A 20,481-nucleotide genomic window follows, 5' to 3' on the forward strand; every position below is an offset into this window, starting at 1 on the left:
CTCTGAGCACTTTCTATGCATTAATTATTTAATCCATCCATGCAGTGGGTCTCAGTGGGAGAACTCTCAGCACTTGGGCAGGACGGTTCTTCATCTTCTTTGGGACCATCCTGGGCATTGTGTGAATGTCAAAATTCTTGCAGGACCCTCAGCTTCTCTGCCCATCAAGCACGGCTAGTGCATCCCAGTCATATGACAGTCCAACTCCCTGCACTTCTTAAAACATCTAGCTGAGTACCTGTTTGCTAAAGTGTAGGCCTGTACTGTCCAGTACGGAAGCGCCCAGCCACGTGTGACTATGGGGCACTTGAAGTGAAGCTAGTTTGAACTCAGATGCGCTGTCAGTATAAAATAATACACACTGGATTTGGAAGACTGGGCATGGAAAAAACCATGAACTATCTCATGAATATTTTGTAATATTGATTACATGATGAAATGATAATATCTTGGAAATATGGTACTAAATATTTGAATTTATTTCACCTGTTTCTTTTTACTTTTAAAAATGTGACTACTAGATACTGTTGAAGTAGCCCAGAAGGTGCACTTGTGGTTTGTGTTATATTTGTATTGGGCAGTGCCAGTATGGACTGGGATGTTGTGGATGGTTTTGGAGTCATAATGGTGTCAGAGCTGCTGGGGCAGACACTGCTAGGCCAGCCCAGCAAGTATCAGTATTTTGTTTCCTCTGTACTAACAATATCCTGATTGAGTTTGGAATGGCCTTATGTTAAAAATACTCCTTTCCTTAGCTTCCCATGTAACCTAGTTCTTGCCCAAAAGGTACAAATGGAAGTCTACTGGATGGGGCATCTGGGAATGCTATTGTTAACCTGAGAAACGGGAGATTGGGCTGACACATGACTTTTGCCCGTTGCTCTTCAACCCTTTTCCCACCTGGAATGCAGACACAATGTCTAGAGGTAGAGCAGCCTTCTTGCAACCATGAGGTTGACAGTCACACCCTAAGAATGGTGGGAGGAGGAAAGACACTGGTTCCTTGAGCAGCATCCCAGCCCAGCACTGCCCACCCTGAGACTCCTTGTGATGTGAGCAGAACAGACACCTCTCTTGACTAGATCTCTGCAGCTGGGTTTCTGTTACATGAACTGAACATGAGCCTAACCAATGACCATCTTTACATTTTGGAGTCAATACAGTGGATATTTATCCCATTTTCAGTTTGTCCCAAACACTGGAGCATCCTTTGTATGTTTGGGGAAATTCTGACATTGAGTTCGGCTTCCCCACACCAGAACTCAGAAAACACAAATGCTGAGGCCCCTCCCATCATGAGGCTCTGGCGATCAGACTGATTTAAGGGAGACTTCAATTAAGAGAAACTGGAAAGGGAGATCTATGGGTTATGCCCCGATAGCCTTTTAATAAGCTCCTTTTTGGCTTAGTCAGCCTGAGTCAGCACCTCTGGCCTGCAACCTAGAGGCCCAACATATGCAGCTGTGACCTGGCGATGGCCCTGCTTCTCCAAAGTCTCTGTTAAACTCCAATTCCTCAAGAAAAGACATACAAGCCCTGGACTCCTCAGCAAGAATGGCCTATCTGAGATCAGGCACTTCTTTGGACCTCTATGACCTGGACAAAATGTAAGACAATTCTTAGTGTCCCCACCCACCTCATTCCCAGAGGTTACCACGATACTGGACTTTTTGAGTTGAGGTTACTGATGAGGAAACCAAGGCAAAGACCAGACCTGCGGAGGGAAACCGAACAAGCGAGGAGTTGCTCAAACCTCAGCCTTCTGACTGCAAATGAAGTGTACTTTTCAGCTCACCCCTCTGTCTTCAGCCTAAGGAAACGTACATAGAGTTAGACAACATGGATTCGAATCGTTGCAGCAACACTTAACCCGCTGGGTGACTGTAGGCAAGTCCTTAACCTCTCTAAGTTTGAGTTTCCTCTTCTACAGAACCAGCTCCTTGATCGTGTAACCTGTGGTCACGCAGGGCCTGCTGTGCTTAGAAGGGTCCCCACTTTGTTTCCTACTTTGTTCTCACCATCTTGAAATTCTTAATTTTGGGACAAGGAGCCTGGCATTTTCATTTTGTACTGGGCCTTGCAAATGAGGTAGCTAGTCCTGCTACTTTATAAAATGGGAATAATATTTACCTCAAAGGTTTGCCTGGAGAATTAAATGAGAAAACGGCTCTATGTGCTTAGCGTGGTGCCTGGAAATAGCATCATCCAGCAAATAACTGGTCCATGTCAGAGCGGGTTAATTTTCCTGTGGCATCTTCCCTGGTGGGATAAGCTCCCACTGGCTCACTAAGCTCCATATAGTCAGGGTCCATTTGGGGACAAATTTGACACCCACTGCAGCATCAAGGAAGTGAGAAAGCTTAGGCAACTCAAAATTCCCAGAGGTGGGGTTCTGTTTCAGTTCTTTCCAAATGTAAGGGCACATTGAACTTCTATGACTTTGATGCTGCACGTGGAATTTCCTAGAGAACTCCACGATGAGAAATCTAGGCCATGTGATTAGCCAGAAACGCCACAGGCTCATAGCAGACGCTCCGAGCTGCCTTCCTCTCCTGAACGCTGACATCCCTCTGCACGGGAAGGAACTGAGGTTTGGGGGTCAGACCCCTCCCGAAAGCTGCTCAGAGCTCTCTGGACCGTGCCTCGTCCCCCAGCTGCTTCTGCTGTGACCGGTTCCAGGCAGACCCTCACCAGCCTTGCCCAGGGGCAACGGGACACATCGTGCGGAATCGTCCTTGGGAGGACGTACATCCTCATGCCATCGTACAGGACACCTCCAGAGGCTGCCCAACCCAGAAGTGGGCAACAGTGAATGTCTGCAAGGCCACTCTTGGCCAATGGAGAGTGAGAGCTGATGGATAAATACTCCCATCCCCTCAGCAGGCAGCTCTGAAATTCAGGTCTGACAGCCACTCAGGTGTCCCTCGTGGGATCGGGTAGCAGCCCCCATAGCACTGGCCAGCCTGTCTCCTCCTCCTGCTCCCAGGGGTCACAATCCCCTTGCCATAAAAGCTTTTGTCTCAGGCCCTGCTTTCTGGGGACCCAAGCTGAGATGATCCCCGTGACTCTCCTAAAATGAAATTCATTCATAATAACTTACCTCCACATGTATGTTTTTTTAAAAAATCAATATGGTGTTCTAACTGCATTTTAATGGAGAAATAAAAGGAAGTAATGAAAAAAAATGTCTTCCAACTGGTACATGTTCAGGCAAAACTCTACCAGGAGAAGAAAGGAGCAGGGTAAATACCAGCACCTTCGTATGTGCTGATGCACCACGAATGTGCCTGGCAGGGAGAACCCAGAAGGCGCAGGGGACCAGGCTGCAGGAGTCAGCTCTGCCATTAACCTCCTGTGTCACCCGAGTCCTTTCCTCCAGGCATCCATTTCCTCAAGGACAAAATGCAGCATTGAACTGTGTGCTCATTAAGGACCAGTTCTGCTCTTTCTATATGCTTTTCTGATCTTTTGACCTTTTCTGGGCACCTGTTTTCTTGCCTGGCCTCCCTCCAGCTGTTAGATCAGCCACTGAGAGTTGCAATCATAAAGTTTGTATTGAGGACCTCTGCACGCCAGGCACTGACAGATGAGACCAAGGTTGCCATTATGAAATTTACATTCTGGGAGGAGGTAAGGGTGGGGTGGGGGGATGGGCAGCAAGAAAACAACTAAACACAGAGCGTGCCAGATAGTAAAGGGTTTAGGAATGAGGGGGGCAGGAGGTAAAGGAGGGTTGCCAAGTAAACCAATTCCTTAGGTTGCTCATCCCAGAGTCATCCATGAGGGGCAGGTCCTCATTTGGAATGCCTGCTGTTCTAGTCACGCGTGCTACACAAATAAAGGCTCCAAAGTATATGGCTTAACACAATAATTATTTCATCATCTCGCATTTTTTTCTCTTGTCTAGGAGTCTGGGACGTGCACAGCTGGGTGGTTTGGGCTCAGTCTCTCCTGCACTGCGCTCAGATGGGGGCTGGAGCAGCTGGGAGCTGCCTGGACATCTGTCTCTCTGCACGGAGGCTCCGAGTTTCCCCAGTGGGTCTGTCTGTGTGAGATAGTTCGAGCTTCCTTCCAGCATGGAGGCCACAGTGCAATCAGACCCCAGAGCTCCAAGGCAGCATCCCAGCAAACTAGACAGACATTGTACCACCTTTCAGGGTGGACATGGTGGACATTCCCTAGGGAGGCCCCCATGCGTGTTGTGCCCGCATGTCTACACCCTGGGCAATCCCCTTCCCTTGACATAGCAGGGATGGTGGCTTGATTCTAACCAGCAGAATGTGGCCAAGGCAACAAACTGTCACCCCCAAGATCAGGTTACATTATATGAGAAAAGTGTAAGGAGTCTTCAGATGCAGTTAAGGCTCCTAATCAGTTAACTTTGAGTTAATGAAAAAGGAGGTGACCCTGAATGCGGCTGACCTAATCACCTGCACCCTCTAAAAGAAGGCCTAGACCTTTCCGGAAGTGAGGGACTCCAAGAAGCAGAGGCTGTCTCTGCCCATTGCTTACTGTTATGGGCTGAACTGTGCTCTCTCTACATTCATAGGCTGAAGTCCTAACCCTGCCCCCACTGCATCCCACCATTTCTCTGCATGTGACTATCTGGAGCCGGGGCCTTTAAAGAGGTGATGAAGTTAAAATGAGACCATGAGAGTGGTCCCTGATCCAATCCAACTGGTGTCCTTATAAGAAGAGGAAATTAGGACTCACAAAGAGACACCCAGGATGCACACACACAGAGAAAGGACCACGTGAGGACCAGTGAGAAGGAAACGATCCCCAAGCCAAAGAGAGGGGCCAGACCTCAGAAGAAACCAAGCTTGCCAACACCTTGATCTCAGACTCCCAGTCTCCAGAACTGTGAGGAGATAGATTTGTGTTCTTTAAGCCACCTGATCTGTGATATTTTGTTATGGCAGCCCTGGCAAACTATGACACTTGCCTTGAACAAGTCAGCTGCCATGAATTGTACAGTCACAAGGAAATAAATTCTGTCCGAATGCCAATGGAGCTGGGAGGTGGCTCCTTCCCTAGTTGAGCTTCCAGACAAGAGCACAGCCCAGTCAGCGCCTTGATTTCATCCTTGGGAGGCTCTGAGCAGAGAATCCGGCAAAGCTGTGCCTGGACTTTTGACCCGCGGAGAGTGTGGGGTATTAAAGAATGTTGTAATAAGCCGCAACATTTGTGGTAATTGACTATGCTATGTAAACACTTAAGCCATCTTTCAGGATCAAGCCTTGGAAGTCACAGCACCACTGCTGCTGCATTTTGTTGGGGATGAGTGAGCCCTAAGTCTACCCAGATTCAAACACTGGAACGGGGGTTATTGCTGGGACCAAACTTGGACAACACAACCTGCGGCCCCCGTATACTTAAACTTGAATCTGTGGCTCATTGTTGACACTGTAGCTTGTTCTTTTTCTACATCATCCTAGTTTACACTGCGTGTTTTCTCCAAGTGGTCTTCGCACGGGCCTCTGCTGAGGTCTGTTTGAGCCCCTCTGGCAGATGTTCTTCTGTTCCTTTGAGGACACTCCCCCAACTTACGTAATACCCGCGTAGAGTGTAAAACAGGCTTTTCCAAACATACCACCCACATTTTATGACTCTTCAGTCAGACACTTTCTCATGATGCCTTGATAGATAGAAACACTTATTTATTTCCATAGATTGTTCTTTATGCCACCTTTGCTGTTTCCAGTGGCTGGTTCCATCTGTCAAGCCTGGGAAAACATCAGTGTGGTGAGCTGATGGGAAGCGTGTGTCTCAACACCTTGTAAAGTGGCCCCTGACGTAGGTTCTCAGTGGGTGGCGGTGGGTATCTGCTGTGAGAAGCCCCCAGTCTGGCCTTGCCCTGTCCCTGAGGGTGGAACAGAACACCTGGCTCAGGTTTCCTCACGCTGGGAAGGACCCTGGAGGACACACAGGCCAACCAGACATCTGGGCTCCGTTCTCTTCTACAACACCCCCACCTAGTGGGCCTGCCGGCGTGCTTCTCCAGTGGGGACCCTAATAAATCCCCGGTGCCCCAGGGAAGGAAGGAGCAGGTTCTATCTGGAAGAAAGAGGCCATTCATCAGCTTGAGTCTCTAAGCTGCCTTCCTTGACCTCTTTAGCAAGTCCCTAGTCTTCACAGCCAGGCATTGTCAAAAAAAAAAAAAAAAAGATTTTCTAAATTCCTCTGGTTTTATTATAAGTTAGAGAGCTTGGCTGACTAGAACAGAGTTTTACCTTAAGACTGAGGAGAAAGAATCCATGGTATGAGGCAGAGACGATGGAAGGTCCATTTCCTCCACTTTGGGAGATGATGGGAAAAGAAAGATGCAGGGGAAGGCAAGGACCAGACAAGGTCCTGGATGTGGAGGATGTGTTGCAAAGGTCAAGGTGAGGGACTCAGCAGAGCCAGTTGACCCACTTCCCCACACGTCCCAGGGGTGGCTGCGGGGTCTAAGAGAAGCCCACCTAGTGGCTTCTTCCAACGTGGCGCGAGGGGAGGGATGGAGACCTTGACGGAGAAGCTTCTGGCCTGGTGGAATCTCAGTGCCTATGCGCCCTCGGAAGCAGAGCTGCAGAAGCTGAGAGGGCTGGCAGGGTGGCCTGCGGGGGCGACAAAGAGGCCACTGATCTTTTATTATGACCCCAATTTAGTAGATGAGGGAACCTGCCCAAGGTCGCTCAGAGAGAACAGATGGGATCAGCCAGACCTTAGTGGTCCCAGGGCCAGGGACCAGACCAGGGTAGGGCCGAGGCCAGTGAGTATCCAGAAAATTCTACAGGCACGTGAGGACCCTTCCCTGCCCCACTCCCATGGCCACGAGGACCCTGAAAGCTCTCCTGAAGGAGAAGCTGGGAGGGTGGAAATCTGAAAAACTGTGTTTGACTCACCACAGTCTGAATGATCTACTAAGAATATTCAAATTGTTGGATTAGACTGAGTTCACCAGATTGTCCTACATTTAGTTTACTCATTACCCACTGGGGTGGGACCCACTTAAAAAAATACTAGGTTAATTAGAGGAAACTACAGGAGCTTAATTTCTCGCATGTTTGAGTGGAGTGCAACTCAACTTATGACTTAACATCAGTTCTTAGTCTGGCTTCTCAAAGGCGCTAATTGGTCTAAACTTGAGTCAGACCGTTCTGGGTTAGAATTCCAGCTGAGATACTCACTAACTCTTTGACTTCGAACAACTTATTTAACCCTCAAGGGCTTCAGTTTCTTCACGTGTAAAATGATGATCACAAGGGTATATTGTTTAGACCAGAGGCCAGCAAACATTTTCTATAAAGGTCCAGAGAGTGTATATTTGAGGCTTTGCAGCCATGGAATCTCTGTCACAACTATTCAACTCTGTGGCTGAAGCACAAAAGCAGCCACGGGTTATACGTAAATGGTCAGCCTGGCTGTGTTCTAATAAAACTTTATTTATAAAATCAGACATGGCTGATGGGGGAGCCCTTGTTGGGGTGTGGACCGGGGACAAGGACAACCTCTCCAGCTTTTCACGTTCCCCATGCGGCACTCCTTGTGTTCCTCGCACTGACACTACACACATAGGTTTTACTTAGAATGGAGTCGAACACACGTGGACCAGCAGTCGGCACCTACAAAGCTACAGCTTTTATTTGTATTTGTGAATTAAAGCGTGAAGGCAGCAAAGGGGATGAGCGTATACTCTTTGATGCCAGATTTTCCTGGGTTCAAAGCCAGGCTCCTCCACCTGCTGGCTGTGCGACTCTAGACAAATTCCTTAACCTGTCTGCACCTCTGTTGTTCCGTCTGTGAAACGGGGATAATGATTGGAACTGTCTTGCAGGATTTGTGAGGACTAAGTGAGGAAACAGGCATAAAGCTCTTAAAAGAGCACCCAGCACTGGGCAATTGCCATGTAAGGGTTAAACGTAATTAGCATTTTCTGTGTGATTTTAGGCAAATGACGTGAGCTCTTTGGGGCTCAGATTCCTCATAGTGTTGACCCTACCCGTTGGTCATGAGGACGAGATGAAAAAATTTATATGTGATGTAAACTATCCAGATACGCAAACTAAAATGAGAGCGGCCGTCATTCTCCACAGCGGCACTTTGAGCATCTTGAAGACAGTTCACTGAAGTGGTTAAAAGTGTGGGTTCTGGATCAGGGTTGCCAGATTTAACAAGTAAAAGAACAGGACACCGTACCTGTTAAATGTTAATTTCAGAAAAACAAAGAATAATTTTTTTAGCATAAGTATGTCCCATGCAATATTTGGGATATCCTTACACTAAAAAAAAAAAATTGTTGCTATCTGAAATTCAAATCTAACTGGGCATCCTATATTTTTAACCCTATTCTGGAGACGAACTATGTAATTGTGTTCTTATCCCAGGTTTTCATCACTGTACAAACTTGAACAAGTCACGTGACTTTGCCACTCTTTAGCAGTCTGACCCAGAGACGCCCACAAACTCTTTGTGTCTCCATTTTCTTGTCTGTGAAGTGGGGATTGAGAGTGTCTGCTTCACAGGCTAGTAACATACTGGGTGCTGGGGAAACGTTGGTGACCCTCAGACCCAGCCCGTAGAATGAGAGCATCCTCCCGTCATGGCCTCCTTCTCTACCCACGACTTTAATGGTTATAGACGTTTCACGCCTTTAATTTCCTAACAGCCATTGAGCTTTTGTTTGAATTCACTTATTTTTCCTTTGCAAATGTCTGCTTATCCCTTCCTCTGGGCCATCATGACTATAAATCATTGTCTGTGATTCCATGCTTAGAAAGAGCCAGGGCTAGAACCTACTCATTGGAGGGTTTTACTGGATTATTTATTGTGACAGAAAATGCAAATGCATTGGCAGTAAACATCAGGGAAAAAAGCTACCTCAGCAGTACACACAGAACGTAAATGCAGATGGGAACGGTGGGGAGAGAGTGTCATTTTTAGTAAGTAGAGCAGATACTCCACTTTGCTGAAAATACGAAATGCCAGAAAATTCTCCTGACTTTCTATGCTACTGAAAGACATTTTAAGTTGACCTGCTTCTTCTTTCAGGACCCTGGAATGACATTATATTTCACTATATTTGGTGCTATGCAATGTGAAAAGCTGATAAAATAGCAAATAAAAATTAGAAAGGGATTGTGGGGAGAACAGAGCTTTCCTGAGCTACATCTGCTCCCATCACCTGCAGGAAGGATCCTCCCTCAGTGCTGGCAAATCTCCCTTTTCTTCTGGTCCATTTTATACCAAAAGATCTTTTCCAAATGGTTAAGAATATGGTCCCCTGGTCTCTGTGGATGACTTGCAAATAGAGTTAAGGAACAGCTCCCCAGATCCACTCAAGGATCAAGAAACATTGCCTTATCCTGAGCTGTTGATGGTAGCAGAGAAAAGGCTCCTTTCCTTCTCACCATGTTTCCCTCCACATGGAGGGAGCCCAGGAGCATTACTTCTGGCACCAACACGCTAGCTTTACTCTCTCCACCCCAGATAAGGGGGGATGTCTTAATGCAATTGGTGACTTAGGATGAGAAACTGGACGTGCTAAACCCATTCATACCCTCTCCCTCCTGGTCTGCCTGCTGAGAGCAAGCGTGTCCCTTGCTCCTCCAAACTGTAAGTCTGGGACCAGATATGGCAGTCTGTTTCAGGGTTCAGTGTTAAGAAACCCATTTGCCTGCAGATAAGTCACAGTCTCCAAGGTGACCTTTATCAGTTATAGAGGTGCTATTCAGGCATTTTCCTGTTTCTTCATGGGTACAGTTTTCAGACAGAGAACAGGGGCTTGTGTCTTAGTCCGCTGAGGCTGCTATAAAAGAAACCACACTTATTTCTTGCAGTTCTGGAGGCTGGAAGTCTACGATCAAGGTGCCGGCAGATTTGTGTCTGGCCAGGACCCACCTCCTGGCTTGCAGGTGGCTGTCTTCTTGTTATACCCTCGCGTGGCAGAGGGAGAGATCCCATGTCCCCTCCTCTTTTTATAAGGGCACTAATGCCACTCTTAAGGGCTCCACCCTCATGACCTAATCACCCCCCAAAGGCCCCAGCTCCAAATATCATCACAACAGGGATTAGGCTTCAACATATGAATTTTAGGGGGAAGCAAGCATTCAGCCCACAGCAGCCAGTGACGGACTTACCTCAAAGCCCGGGAACTGACAACGATGCCTCTGGGGCATCCTGGATGGCCTTCAGAGCATCGCCGCCTTTCTCTAGGTCAGCCTCAACCCACAAGCCTCACTGTCACTAAGAATTCTTCTTGGGAGTGGTTAAAGACGTTAAGGCAATTCATTCATCTTCCACACTCAATTCCCAGTCAAGACTCTGCTCCTATGCCTTCAAGTAACTTCCCCTGATTTTTAAGCTAAACTGAGTATTCTCTCCTTTTAATGTTAATACAGCTATTTACTCAGGAGGCATATACCCACCTAGGTGTGAACTATTTGTGGAAACAGCACCTGTCCCTTCAACAACGTGTATGTGTACGTGTGTGTGTTGGGGGGTGGGTATGGTGGTTTGTAGGGGGTGTGGTATGTGTGGTGTGTGCCTGTGTGAATGTGTCTGACGTGGCATGGTGTGTGGGGGAGTGTGGTGCGTGGTGTGTGTGTATGTAGTGTGTGTGGGTGGGTGGGTGGGTGTGTGGTGTGTATGTGGGGGAGGCGGCATGTGTATGTGTTGGTTCCTAAACTTCCTCAACTTGATGGATTCCTTTGGCAACAATCTCATTCCTATAAGCCAATAAAAACATTACATAGTTATTCATTACCACACAACAAATTATTCCAAAACTCAGCAGCTTAGAATAATCAACACTTTTTATCTCAGTTTCTATGGGTTGGAAATCCAGGAGTGACTGGGTGGCACAGGTCTTCTTGTGAGGCTAGAGTCAAGATGCTGGTCAGTCCGCCGTCGTTTGAAGGCTTTGACTGAGGCTGACAGACCCACCTCCAAGGTGGTTCTTTCACATGGTGCAGGTGTCGGCAGGAAGCCTCCGTTCCTCCCACGTGGGCCTCTCCACAGGCTGTTCGCGTGTCCTCACAGCGTGGCAGCTAGCTTCCCAGAGTGGGCAGTCCACAAGGGAGCAAGAAGGAAGCCACAGTGCCTTTTAAGACCTATTCTCAGAAGTTACACACATTCTGTTCCTCAGAAGCAAGTCATGAACTACACAACTTGCCCTCACAGAGAGTGAAATCAGGCTCCAACTCCTGCGAGGGGGAGGGAAATCAGAGAATTTGTGCACATATTTTAAAACCACCATGAGTAACATGGTGCAGAAAGAGAGAAGCAAAGTAAGAAGGATCTTAAAATTTTCTGAATTTACTACAGCAGGAATAAAATATATTAATGTTTGACCATTAGCGCTTCTTTCCCTCTATTGTTGTCTCAGAAGAACCAAGGTGAAGAAGTGGGAAAGAGAGCCAGGCAGTGGATGACAAGGTGATGCAGGGGAGGTTTCTGGAACAGCGGAGGCTCAGGACTGGGGCTGCTGCTGCACGTGAGATGTTGGAGAGTAAGGGGCTTGAGGGAGACTGGATTTAAGAAGCAGTGTGTGGAAGGTTATGAACAGGCTTTCCTCTCCTTTCAGGGATACGAGTAGAGATCAGAATCACTTGTATTAACTCTTTGCTTTGGGGCTGTTTCATTAAGTGCTACATTGTGGTGAGACTGGGTCACCTGGGTCTTGTTATTTACTCGGGTTACATTCACATTCCCTGAGAATTTCTACCATGAATGTGAAATGGTAGGGATGCACTATTTTTAAAGCTTCTCAAATGCTTTTGCCTCTTACTAAAGACTTTTGTATTCCTGGTATCTAGCACAGCACTGTTCACATAGCAGGTACTCAGTATTAGCTGAAAAGAATCAAGTGAAAAAGTTCATTTGGATTTTCACATAATTTGTGAACCAAGATGCTGTAATCCAAAGGGACAGAGAAACAAGGTAAACTTGAAATGAAAATATTTTGGTGTTGCAATGCATCCAGAATTCTTAGATGGGTCAGGAAAAACAAAAGCAGGAGATTAGGAGCAAATCAACCCAGGGGTGAGCAGAGTCGAGCTTGGGGCCAGGAAAAGTGTCAAGACTGCTATTTTTTTCTGAGGCCACACCCTTACTTTCAGATGCTCTTCAGGCCCTGCTACCTTTAAGAGCAAATAGTGAGATGACAGAGCTAACTGGGCTGCCACACAACCTGGAATCTCGCAGCCCTACTGTTGGAGATGCTGCTGTGTGCTCTGGGTCACTTCTGGGGATGCCGGATGGGGAAGCTGGGGCCTGGAGGGCTAGGTCAGTTTCTCTCTGCCCTGACAACTGTCTCCTGTAAGATGAAGGAAGGTAACTGTACTTTCCCCCTTGGTTTCTAGTAGACTTCTTGGAGTAGAACCTGGAGACGTATGCAGGAGAATGTTCTCCAGGGCTCACATACAGTTTCAGAAAGGCCTGGGGATTCTGAGGTGGTGCCCCCAGTACTGTGGGCCTCTCTGCCTGTGCTGCCTTAGTTTGTTGTCTGGCTGAAGGAGAATCTCAGGTTTACCAACAGGCTGCCTGGAGCAGAGGCCTAGAGGTGGAGTTCATCCAAGGCCATCAGTCTTAGCTCTGCTACCAACTTGTTGGAAAAAGTCATTTGTGCCCATTAGACACTGGTTAGTAAAGGGTTGTAGTGTCTGGGAGGCAGGTAGAGAAACCAATTGCAAGAACAGGTGATCGATGAAAGTGACACATTACTTACGCCTCCAGTTCTTTTTAGATAGTTAGGCCCCCTCAATTAGCTATCTGAGAAATAGAGAAAATAAGTGTACTTGCCTTGCTAATGGGCACATGGTCAAGACAGGGCAATTTGCACAGAGCATTTTAGTTCCCAGATGAAATGCACTGAGAGACTGAGATGAATGAGCTTCTGACTTGCAGGTATGGAAAAATTCAGTTCTGTCCTGCACTTCTCCACAAACACAAAACAATCATGAAAAGGAACCAGCCCCCCTCTATCCTGGTCAAGAGTTCTTGCCCTGGCCTGAAGTGACCTTTTCTCCTTCAAATGTATTATCTGTATTCATAGCTCCTGTTCCACTGGAATGCACTGGTCAAGGTTGCATATGACTAGCATCTACTCTGATCAGCGGGGCAGCCGTTCTGTTTGGTTGGTGCCTGCTTTGGACACACTCTGAGATGATCTGTCTGCGGGAGTCATCCTCTTTATAATCCCCTCCCTATGAGTGAGGGTGGGACCTGTGACCTGCTTCAAACCAGTAACAGGGCAAAGGTGATGGAATGTCAGGCCCAGAGTCCCGATGACCGTGAAGAAGCTAACAGTTCACGTTGTGAAGACACCTATGGTGAAGGTCAGTGGCATGGAGCTGTGGGTGGCATCGGGGAGCTAGAAGTGTCCCCCCAACCACAGCCAGCAAGAAAACGGGCCCTCGGTCCTATAATCACAAGGAAATGAATTCTACCAACAACCAGAATGAGCTTGAAATCAGGTCTTTTCCTAGCTGAACCCTCAAACGAGAACACGGTCTGGCCGACACCTGATTGCAGCCTCATGACACCCTGAGCAGAGGACCTGGTGAGACAGGCCTGACCCCTGGGAACTGGGAGCTGAGGAACGTGTTTCTTTTTAAGCCACTCTATGTGTGGTCATTTATTAAACTAATTCAGGGCACCTGCCATACCAATAGTTAAATATTTGGTTGTCACTCCTACTTGTCCCATTCATTACACAGTCACACATTGCTTTGCAGAATCTTCCCTAGACCTCATGTTGCAACTATAGCTTCATGCAATTACAACTTTTCCTCTTCACTAGATTGTAAATCTAGGGAGGGCAAGAACTCTGGTCTTGTACGTTTTAAAAAGCCGCACAGTGTATCAAAGTACCTGACACACAGTAGGGACACAGTCATATGTGATTTGAGGTTTGACCGTTCATTTGTTCAACTAAACCAAATGGGTCTTAGATTAAAGGCAGGCGGCCAGCTTTGACCGCATGACTGCTGGGTACCAGGTTAGATCTCAGACATGCAGAGAACAAGTCAAAAGTCCTGACCTCAAGTTGATCATGGCTCAACCCAGCCAATGGGATCTTGTCATCTCATCTCCTCCTCACCAGCAGAATCAGAAAATACCCAAAGACCCCTAGAGTTCTTTGTCAATCTGTCAAGATTATGATTCTGCTGATCCAGGAGAGGTGCAACTGTAAAAGTTCTTCGGTGACCTTTTATTTTGCAAGTAGAAGAAGCAAGAGGGACCTGCCAAGCCCAACCTCCATGCAAATGGGGAGGAAGCCACCAAGAGAAATGGGCACATGCTGCCCTCCCTCAGTCGCCCACCGTGGGCAGCCCTTCAACTCCACGATTCAAGTGCACGTATGCAGATTCAAGCAGACCAGAAATCAAAGCCATATTAGGCATGGACTACTTTTTATTCATAGACTTACAGAATATATGGAATTAAGAGGCATGTCATCTGTTAAGTTTATTTACCGAAAGGAGCTAAATATATATTCAGACTTAAAATTCATCCATGGTAGCTTGCATTGTATTGTAGATTGCAAAATTTGCTTTCATATACATATAAACTATTCTTATTTGACCTCAGTTATGCATTTAAAATACATAAAAAAATGGTACCAAATGGCATATTGGCCAATTTTATCACAGGTCTTATACATTCCTGATAGTCAAGGGATTGATAGGGAATGCATAGTTTCCTACTAGAAAAAAAGGTAGATTCTGATACAAGCAATGGAATGATGTCAGGATAAGAGTGCCTCAGTGTAGATCCCAGTAGCTTTACGACATAAGTCTTATTTTAAATTGCATTACACTTGGTTCCCTTCATTAATAATCAGGATGCTGTTAAGTTTGCCTGGTCTTTCCACGCTCCTCTTCCTTGGCTGAGGCAAAGGCAACTATTATTACTTTTTCTTTTCTTCCAATTTATTTCTACTTTCCCCAAAGAGTTTTCTCCCCAGTCACCCGCCCTGCTTTTCTGCCCATTCCATTATCCCCCCAAGTCTGGACCACCTTGTTCACTGCATCAACATCTAGATGATAGCATTCCACTCCAGAACGCTGTTTAACAGGATTTTTGACCACTGCCTAATTAAAGCCTTTTCTTCCAAAACTGCGAGCGAGGGGCTGATACCTCTGCAGAAGAACTGGGAAGCTGGCTAAGGAGATTTTCTTTAGATGGCATGCAAATAGACTCCCCTCCCGCAGACCTTCATCTCTCTGTCATTATACCCCAGGTCGGAGAAATTTCCATCATGACTGTTCCTTGCAGCCAAACCTCCAGCATCCCACGCTGATTTCTTGCCTAAAAATACACAGCCTCTCACTCCACGGGGAAGAAAAACGCAACACTGCCATTTCTAGCGTGCTCCCCAAAGGCTGATTACGGCCCGGGAGCAATTCATCATCACTCGTGCGTTGGAGGTTTTAGTTTCCCTCATGGAACTCTTCTTGTTTATCTTGTGGACATTGTGACAAGAACCAGATGTGTCTCGACTTTAACATCCCTCCCACAGCTGTCTGGGGAAGAGGTGGGGGGAGAAACTATCCTGCTAGCTAAAAACCCTCCTTAGCGCAGAAAATTATCTGTAACTTCTCGCAGGCTTTTAAGAGGGTCTTGCATGTAATAGCAGTTCTGTAGTGTTTCGTTGTTAAATGGACCGATGGATGGAATGGTGGGGGTTCAGCATGGTTTTCCCTCTGTCTGTGCACATTTTGTTGCATTTTTTGTTTTCTCTCAAGGTGCTGCTATATTCAAAATTGTGATAAACAGTCTTTACTGGGAGGGCATGGCAGCGTCACAGAAAGAAAATACAAAGCCTGTTGTCCAGAGCGAAAGCTCTAACTCTGCCACTCTTAACTGGATAATCTTGAGCGGCTGACTTAAGGTTTTCTGTGTCTGCTTCCTTCTCTCTGAAATTAGAATAATATCTGTCCTCCAGTATGCCTTCAAAAACTGAAGAACCACTTATGAACTGAATACAAATGTACACTGAAAACATATAAAGTTTGGCCAAAATGCAGGGTGGTCTTATTAACCACTGCCTGAGAACACAGTGCTACTCACACCTAAGGCTTGTTTTTAGAGTGTTTGTGAGAGATCTACTCCTGACCCCAGGGAGTTTGGGGACAAGTCCTCGACTTAAGGCTGTGTGGCTTGGCCACATGGCCATGAGGAGGGACTTGATCTGGGAGCCTGGACATTGAGATTATAAAGAAGAAATAAACTGAGAAGATGATCAAGCAGTGGGTGCCGGGAAGGAACGGAGATGCAAAGGGCAGCCTCGCCCAAGGTCAGGGCCTCAGGGGCTGGGCCCACACATCTCTCTGCTTTGGGTTTTTGTTGTTGTTGTTTGGGGTTTTTTTGTGTGGCTGGTTTTTTGTCTTCCATCATTACTGGAAGAAAGCTTCTTGCAGAAATTGATTCTTGGGGTTCTTGGGACGGAGCAGTAAGATTAACGAAGCAAAGCTTCCACAGCTTCCCGCCAAGAACATCTATGCTGTTTTGGTAAGTTGGCCAGAACAAATACCTCCTCCCTCAGCACAGGAACTCTGTAGACTGCAGACTCCGATCTTGTCTACAATTTGTTAAAAAGAAAAACTGATTGCGGCTGAGTGGGTTTCTCACCCTCATCCCCACAGCCCTCCCCAACCCCAGTTGCTTTAGAGCTTCCTTTCAGGCTCCACTGTCTCATCTGTTCTTAGCAAGTCCCCTCACTCCCAGCCCCGCCCCCTCTGCTTCCTGGCTTTCCAGATTCCAGGCAGTGGTTCCCAGAGGGGTGAGAACAGAGAGTTCCCCAACTCCCTAACTCCACCCTCAGAGGTGAGGCTGGGAGGTGGTCTCTGCTCTGTGGAGGTAGTGCTGGAAAAGGATGCCCCATTGCCTCCTCTATGAGTGGCTGGCATCGGGCACCGCATTTCGACCTGACACAAGCGCTGGGACAGTCTAAGTGTCTCCTACACTCCTTGCCAAGTGCGCGTTTTTCCACCCAGACCTGCGGGAGGGGCTCCATGGCCCAGAAAGCATAGCTTGTCCGCTTGACAGCCGAGGAAAGGCACGTCAACCTCCCATGCGAGGGTCTGGTATTCAAATAAACCAGGAAGGCGAAAGAACATGGAAGAAAGAGTGATTTGTGCTTAAAAATGAAAAGAAGCCACTTTTTTTCTTGTTTGCTCCGTGCTTACTAGGAGAGTTTCGAGCTGCAGTGCTACTATGTGTGGGTGAGCTAGCTCGGCTGGAAGCCCTGAGCCCGCAGTCCCAGAATGTCCCCGCGTGCTGCGGTGACACGGCTGTGTCGTTCTCTATGTGCTATTTATTGCCTCGATCTGCATTCCTCAAAGTCGGGAAACAACACACACATTCATATTTGTGACAAAACATCTACCTCCTCATGACTTGGCAAACTATCATTAAAAAATAGCAATGCAGTACCAGATGACTGGGCTACTTTCACAGCCACAAGAGAACTTGTTGAGTTACGCTTTGAGAGCCACTCCTGAAAGTATTCATTTCATATTCTCTGAAGAGAACTGGCTACCCAGGCAGACTATCCACCCAGAACCTTCCACAAAACCAGATCCCATGAGCTTCCCAAATGGTCCACACCAGGGAGGCCACCTGGTCCCCCGAGTGTGGACGGGGATCCAGTATGTCTTGGCTCCAAATCTGGTCCCTCTGGATCAGCCTGAGACCTACCCCACCCTACCCCCCTGCCCCAGCCTGTACAGGAAGAGGCCCTGCCAGCAGGTGACGCTGTGTAAGGGCGTGGGTTTCCCCTGCTCACGTGCTGGGAGAGGAAGGGGCACTGCTGCCACAAATACCCCAGGTTCTGCAATTTGGTGCCGCAGTACCTTCGGACGGACCAGGCTGGCAGCAGTGGTGTCAGCAAATCGACACATGTGACATGAGTAGGGAGGTACGCAGATGGGCAGGTTGGTAGGCTGGCATTCCGTTACTTGAAATATTTAGTTGCCCAGACGACAAAGGCACACGTCCATCACAGAATCATCTCTGGGTTGCAGAGAACATCGAGACTTGTACCAAGCCCTCTTTGACTCCACAAAACCTCACTTCGAAAATTCTACCAAATGCTCCTCAGATGAAAATACCTGTCCTATGGCTCTAAAGGAGAGAATAAAAAGCACCATTCAGTCTTTGGCCTGTCTGCGGGTTACCCACAACCTCAAAGGATGGGTCCAGAGAAGCAGATGAGTCATGCAGAGCATCAAACAAGTGCAACTGCTCTAGCCACCGTGGGGGTCAGCTGTGAACCACAAGATGAGGGGGAAACTCCTTTGTCTCACTCCTGGGTCCACAGCCCGTGATCAGCAGAATATCTTCGCTGTAGCAGAGGAAGCAATGTTAAGTGTGATTTTGGTAACACACCCATGAAGAACAGCCATCTATCTGAGCCTAGGCTCTGCCATTGGGGGGGATTCAGGAAACAGGGAAGGCTCAGAATAGCATTGCTGAGTGTCATCCGATGTTTAAACGAACCATCAGCAAATCTTTTCAGCTGACCTTGGCTTTAAGCGTTCTTACCCACTAGATGGCTAAAATGGAATGAGAAGGGCCCGTACTGTGCTTGGTCTTTGTTTTTATTTCATTATAAGAGCTGTTCCATCTTATCCGATTTTCTCCTTCCTCATTAAAAGAAAAAAAAGATCGCCTTATTTCCCTAGATGGTAAGAGTTAATGCTGTACTCTTTTCTCAGTAATTACAGGCTTTAAGATGTCTTTTTAAGTGGGAGAATGGACGTGTCATGCAGTTAGCCAATAAATGCAATCCCTGATTAAAATATGAGTTCTAAAAGTTTGAAAACTTCTAACTATTTCCCCAGTGCATTTGTAATTTCAGACCTGTGAACCTGGCTTTTTTTTTTTTTCCTCTCAGTCCTCTCCTGTGATAGCTAAAGCTACGCATCTTTTAAATTCACCAATCACAACTTCACAAACTTAAGTCGACAACTATGTGTTCAAAAATCTTTGTTTTCCCTTTGAAACTGGATGCAAAAAAGAAATCTCTCCTGTCAGTGGAGACGGCTGTGAAGGAACGAGGTGCCTGCACGTAAATCTCCTTAAATTTTTTGAAGAGCTGCTTCTCTTTATCCCACTGGTATATCTGGGAGAACGTATAGTCACTCCCCAGGGCCAGGTAGTGATTCTCTTTAAAAGAAAAGGGCTGCAGGGTCATGGCGCCCCGGGATGGGAGAGCCTGGATCTCCACAAACTGCTTACTGTTCCAAATCATGACCCTGGAGTCCCCGATGAAGCGGGTGAGGGAAAGGTAGAGGGCGTTCTGCATCCTGAAGCTCTTCACAGCCAGCACGTCCTCCATGTTGGGGATGTCGCTGTGGGGGACGAACTTTTTAGAGCTTTTATTCCACTGGAGGATGATGGGGACCTGGGAGCGGCTGGATAGGATCAGGTGTGATTTTCCGTCTATATCAACAAACTCGGCATCCGTGTCCCTGAACCACTCGTGCAAAGACTGGTACGAGTAGAATCCTTTGCTGTTCCATTTATACACGGTTGACAGACCAGCTTTGGAGCTGTCTGCGATGACAAAGAACGTCTCATCCTCGATCTGAAACAGCTCGATATCGTTGGGCTTGGAAATTCGAGAGACTTCTATGTCCTGGAATTTGACAAACTTGGTCCAGCTCTCGTCATATCTGTAAATGTGAGAGCCGCCAAAGAGCTGGGCCACCACCACAAAGACCTGGTCCTCGATGAGGATGGCCTTACAGCCCACGATGGACTGACCTGCGCTCCAGAAGAGGGGAGACGGGGTTAGGGCAGCCACCGTGAGAAACGCTCGTCCAGAGTCAGAAAAAGACAAACATTATAGGATACCACTTATGTGTGGAATCTAAAACTAATATAAGTGAACTTATTTATAAGATGGAAATAGACTCACAGACATAGAAAGCAAACTTATGGTTACCTAGGGGAAGGAGGTGGGTAAATCCGGAGTATGGGGTGAACAGATACACACTACTATACGTGAAACACATAAACAATAAGGACCTACTGTAGCGCACAGGGAACTATATTCAGCACCTTGTAATAATCCATAATGGAAAATAATCTAAAAAATATATATACACATATATAACACAGAATCACTTTGCTGTATACCTGAAACTAACACAATATTGTAAATCAACTATAGTTCAATTTAAAAAAAAGAAATAACAAAGAACAATGAACAGAGTAAATATTTGTTTATGTAAATCTAAACTATGTATAACAAAAATTTCTGTAGGTAAAACAACTGTATTCAATAACAATACGTTAAACAATCAGAATACTTTTGAATTTAATCAGGAAAATGAAAAGGATAAATATTTATGTAACCCTAATTGGTACAAAACAATAATAAAGTCTTTAGGTAAAAAAAAAAAAAAATGCTCGTCCACAGTGAAACTGGAACGCTTGTGAACTGCTGGTGAGAAATGTAACGTGCAACCGCTATGGAAAACAGCATGG

At 46.7% G+C, this 20,481-nt stretch overlaps 1 protein-coding gene across 2 annotated transcripts in view; it reads right to left on the reverse strand.

The window, feature by feature from the left end:
• Positions 1-14,399: 14,399 nt before the first annotated feature.
• The window catches only part of LGI2 (leucine rich repeat LGI family member 2), a 30,312-nt gene continuing 24,230 nt past the window's right edge, over positions 14,400-20,481 (reverse strand). For both annotated transcript variants that reach the window (XM_057730011.1, XM_057730012.1), the window contains one exon: positions 14,400-19,755. In XM_057730011.1, the coding sequence (XP_057585994.1) occupies positions 18,938-19,755 (818 nt within the window). In that variant the 3' untranslated portion in view covers positions 14,400-18,937. The remainder of the gene's footprint in view (positions 19,756-20,481) is intronic.

This window comes from Hippopotamus amphibius, chromosome 3 (genome assembly GCF_030028045.1).
Source record: "Hippopotamus amphibius kiboko isolate mHipAmp2 chromosome 3, mHipAmp2.hap2, whole genome shotgun sequence".
NCBI classification, from domain to species: Eukaryota; Metazoa; Chordata; class Mammalia; order Artiodactyla; family Hippopotamidae; genus Hippopotamus; species Hippopotamus amphibius.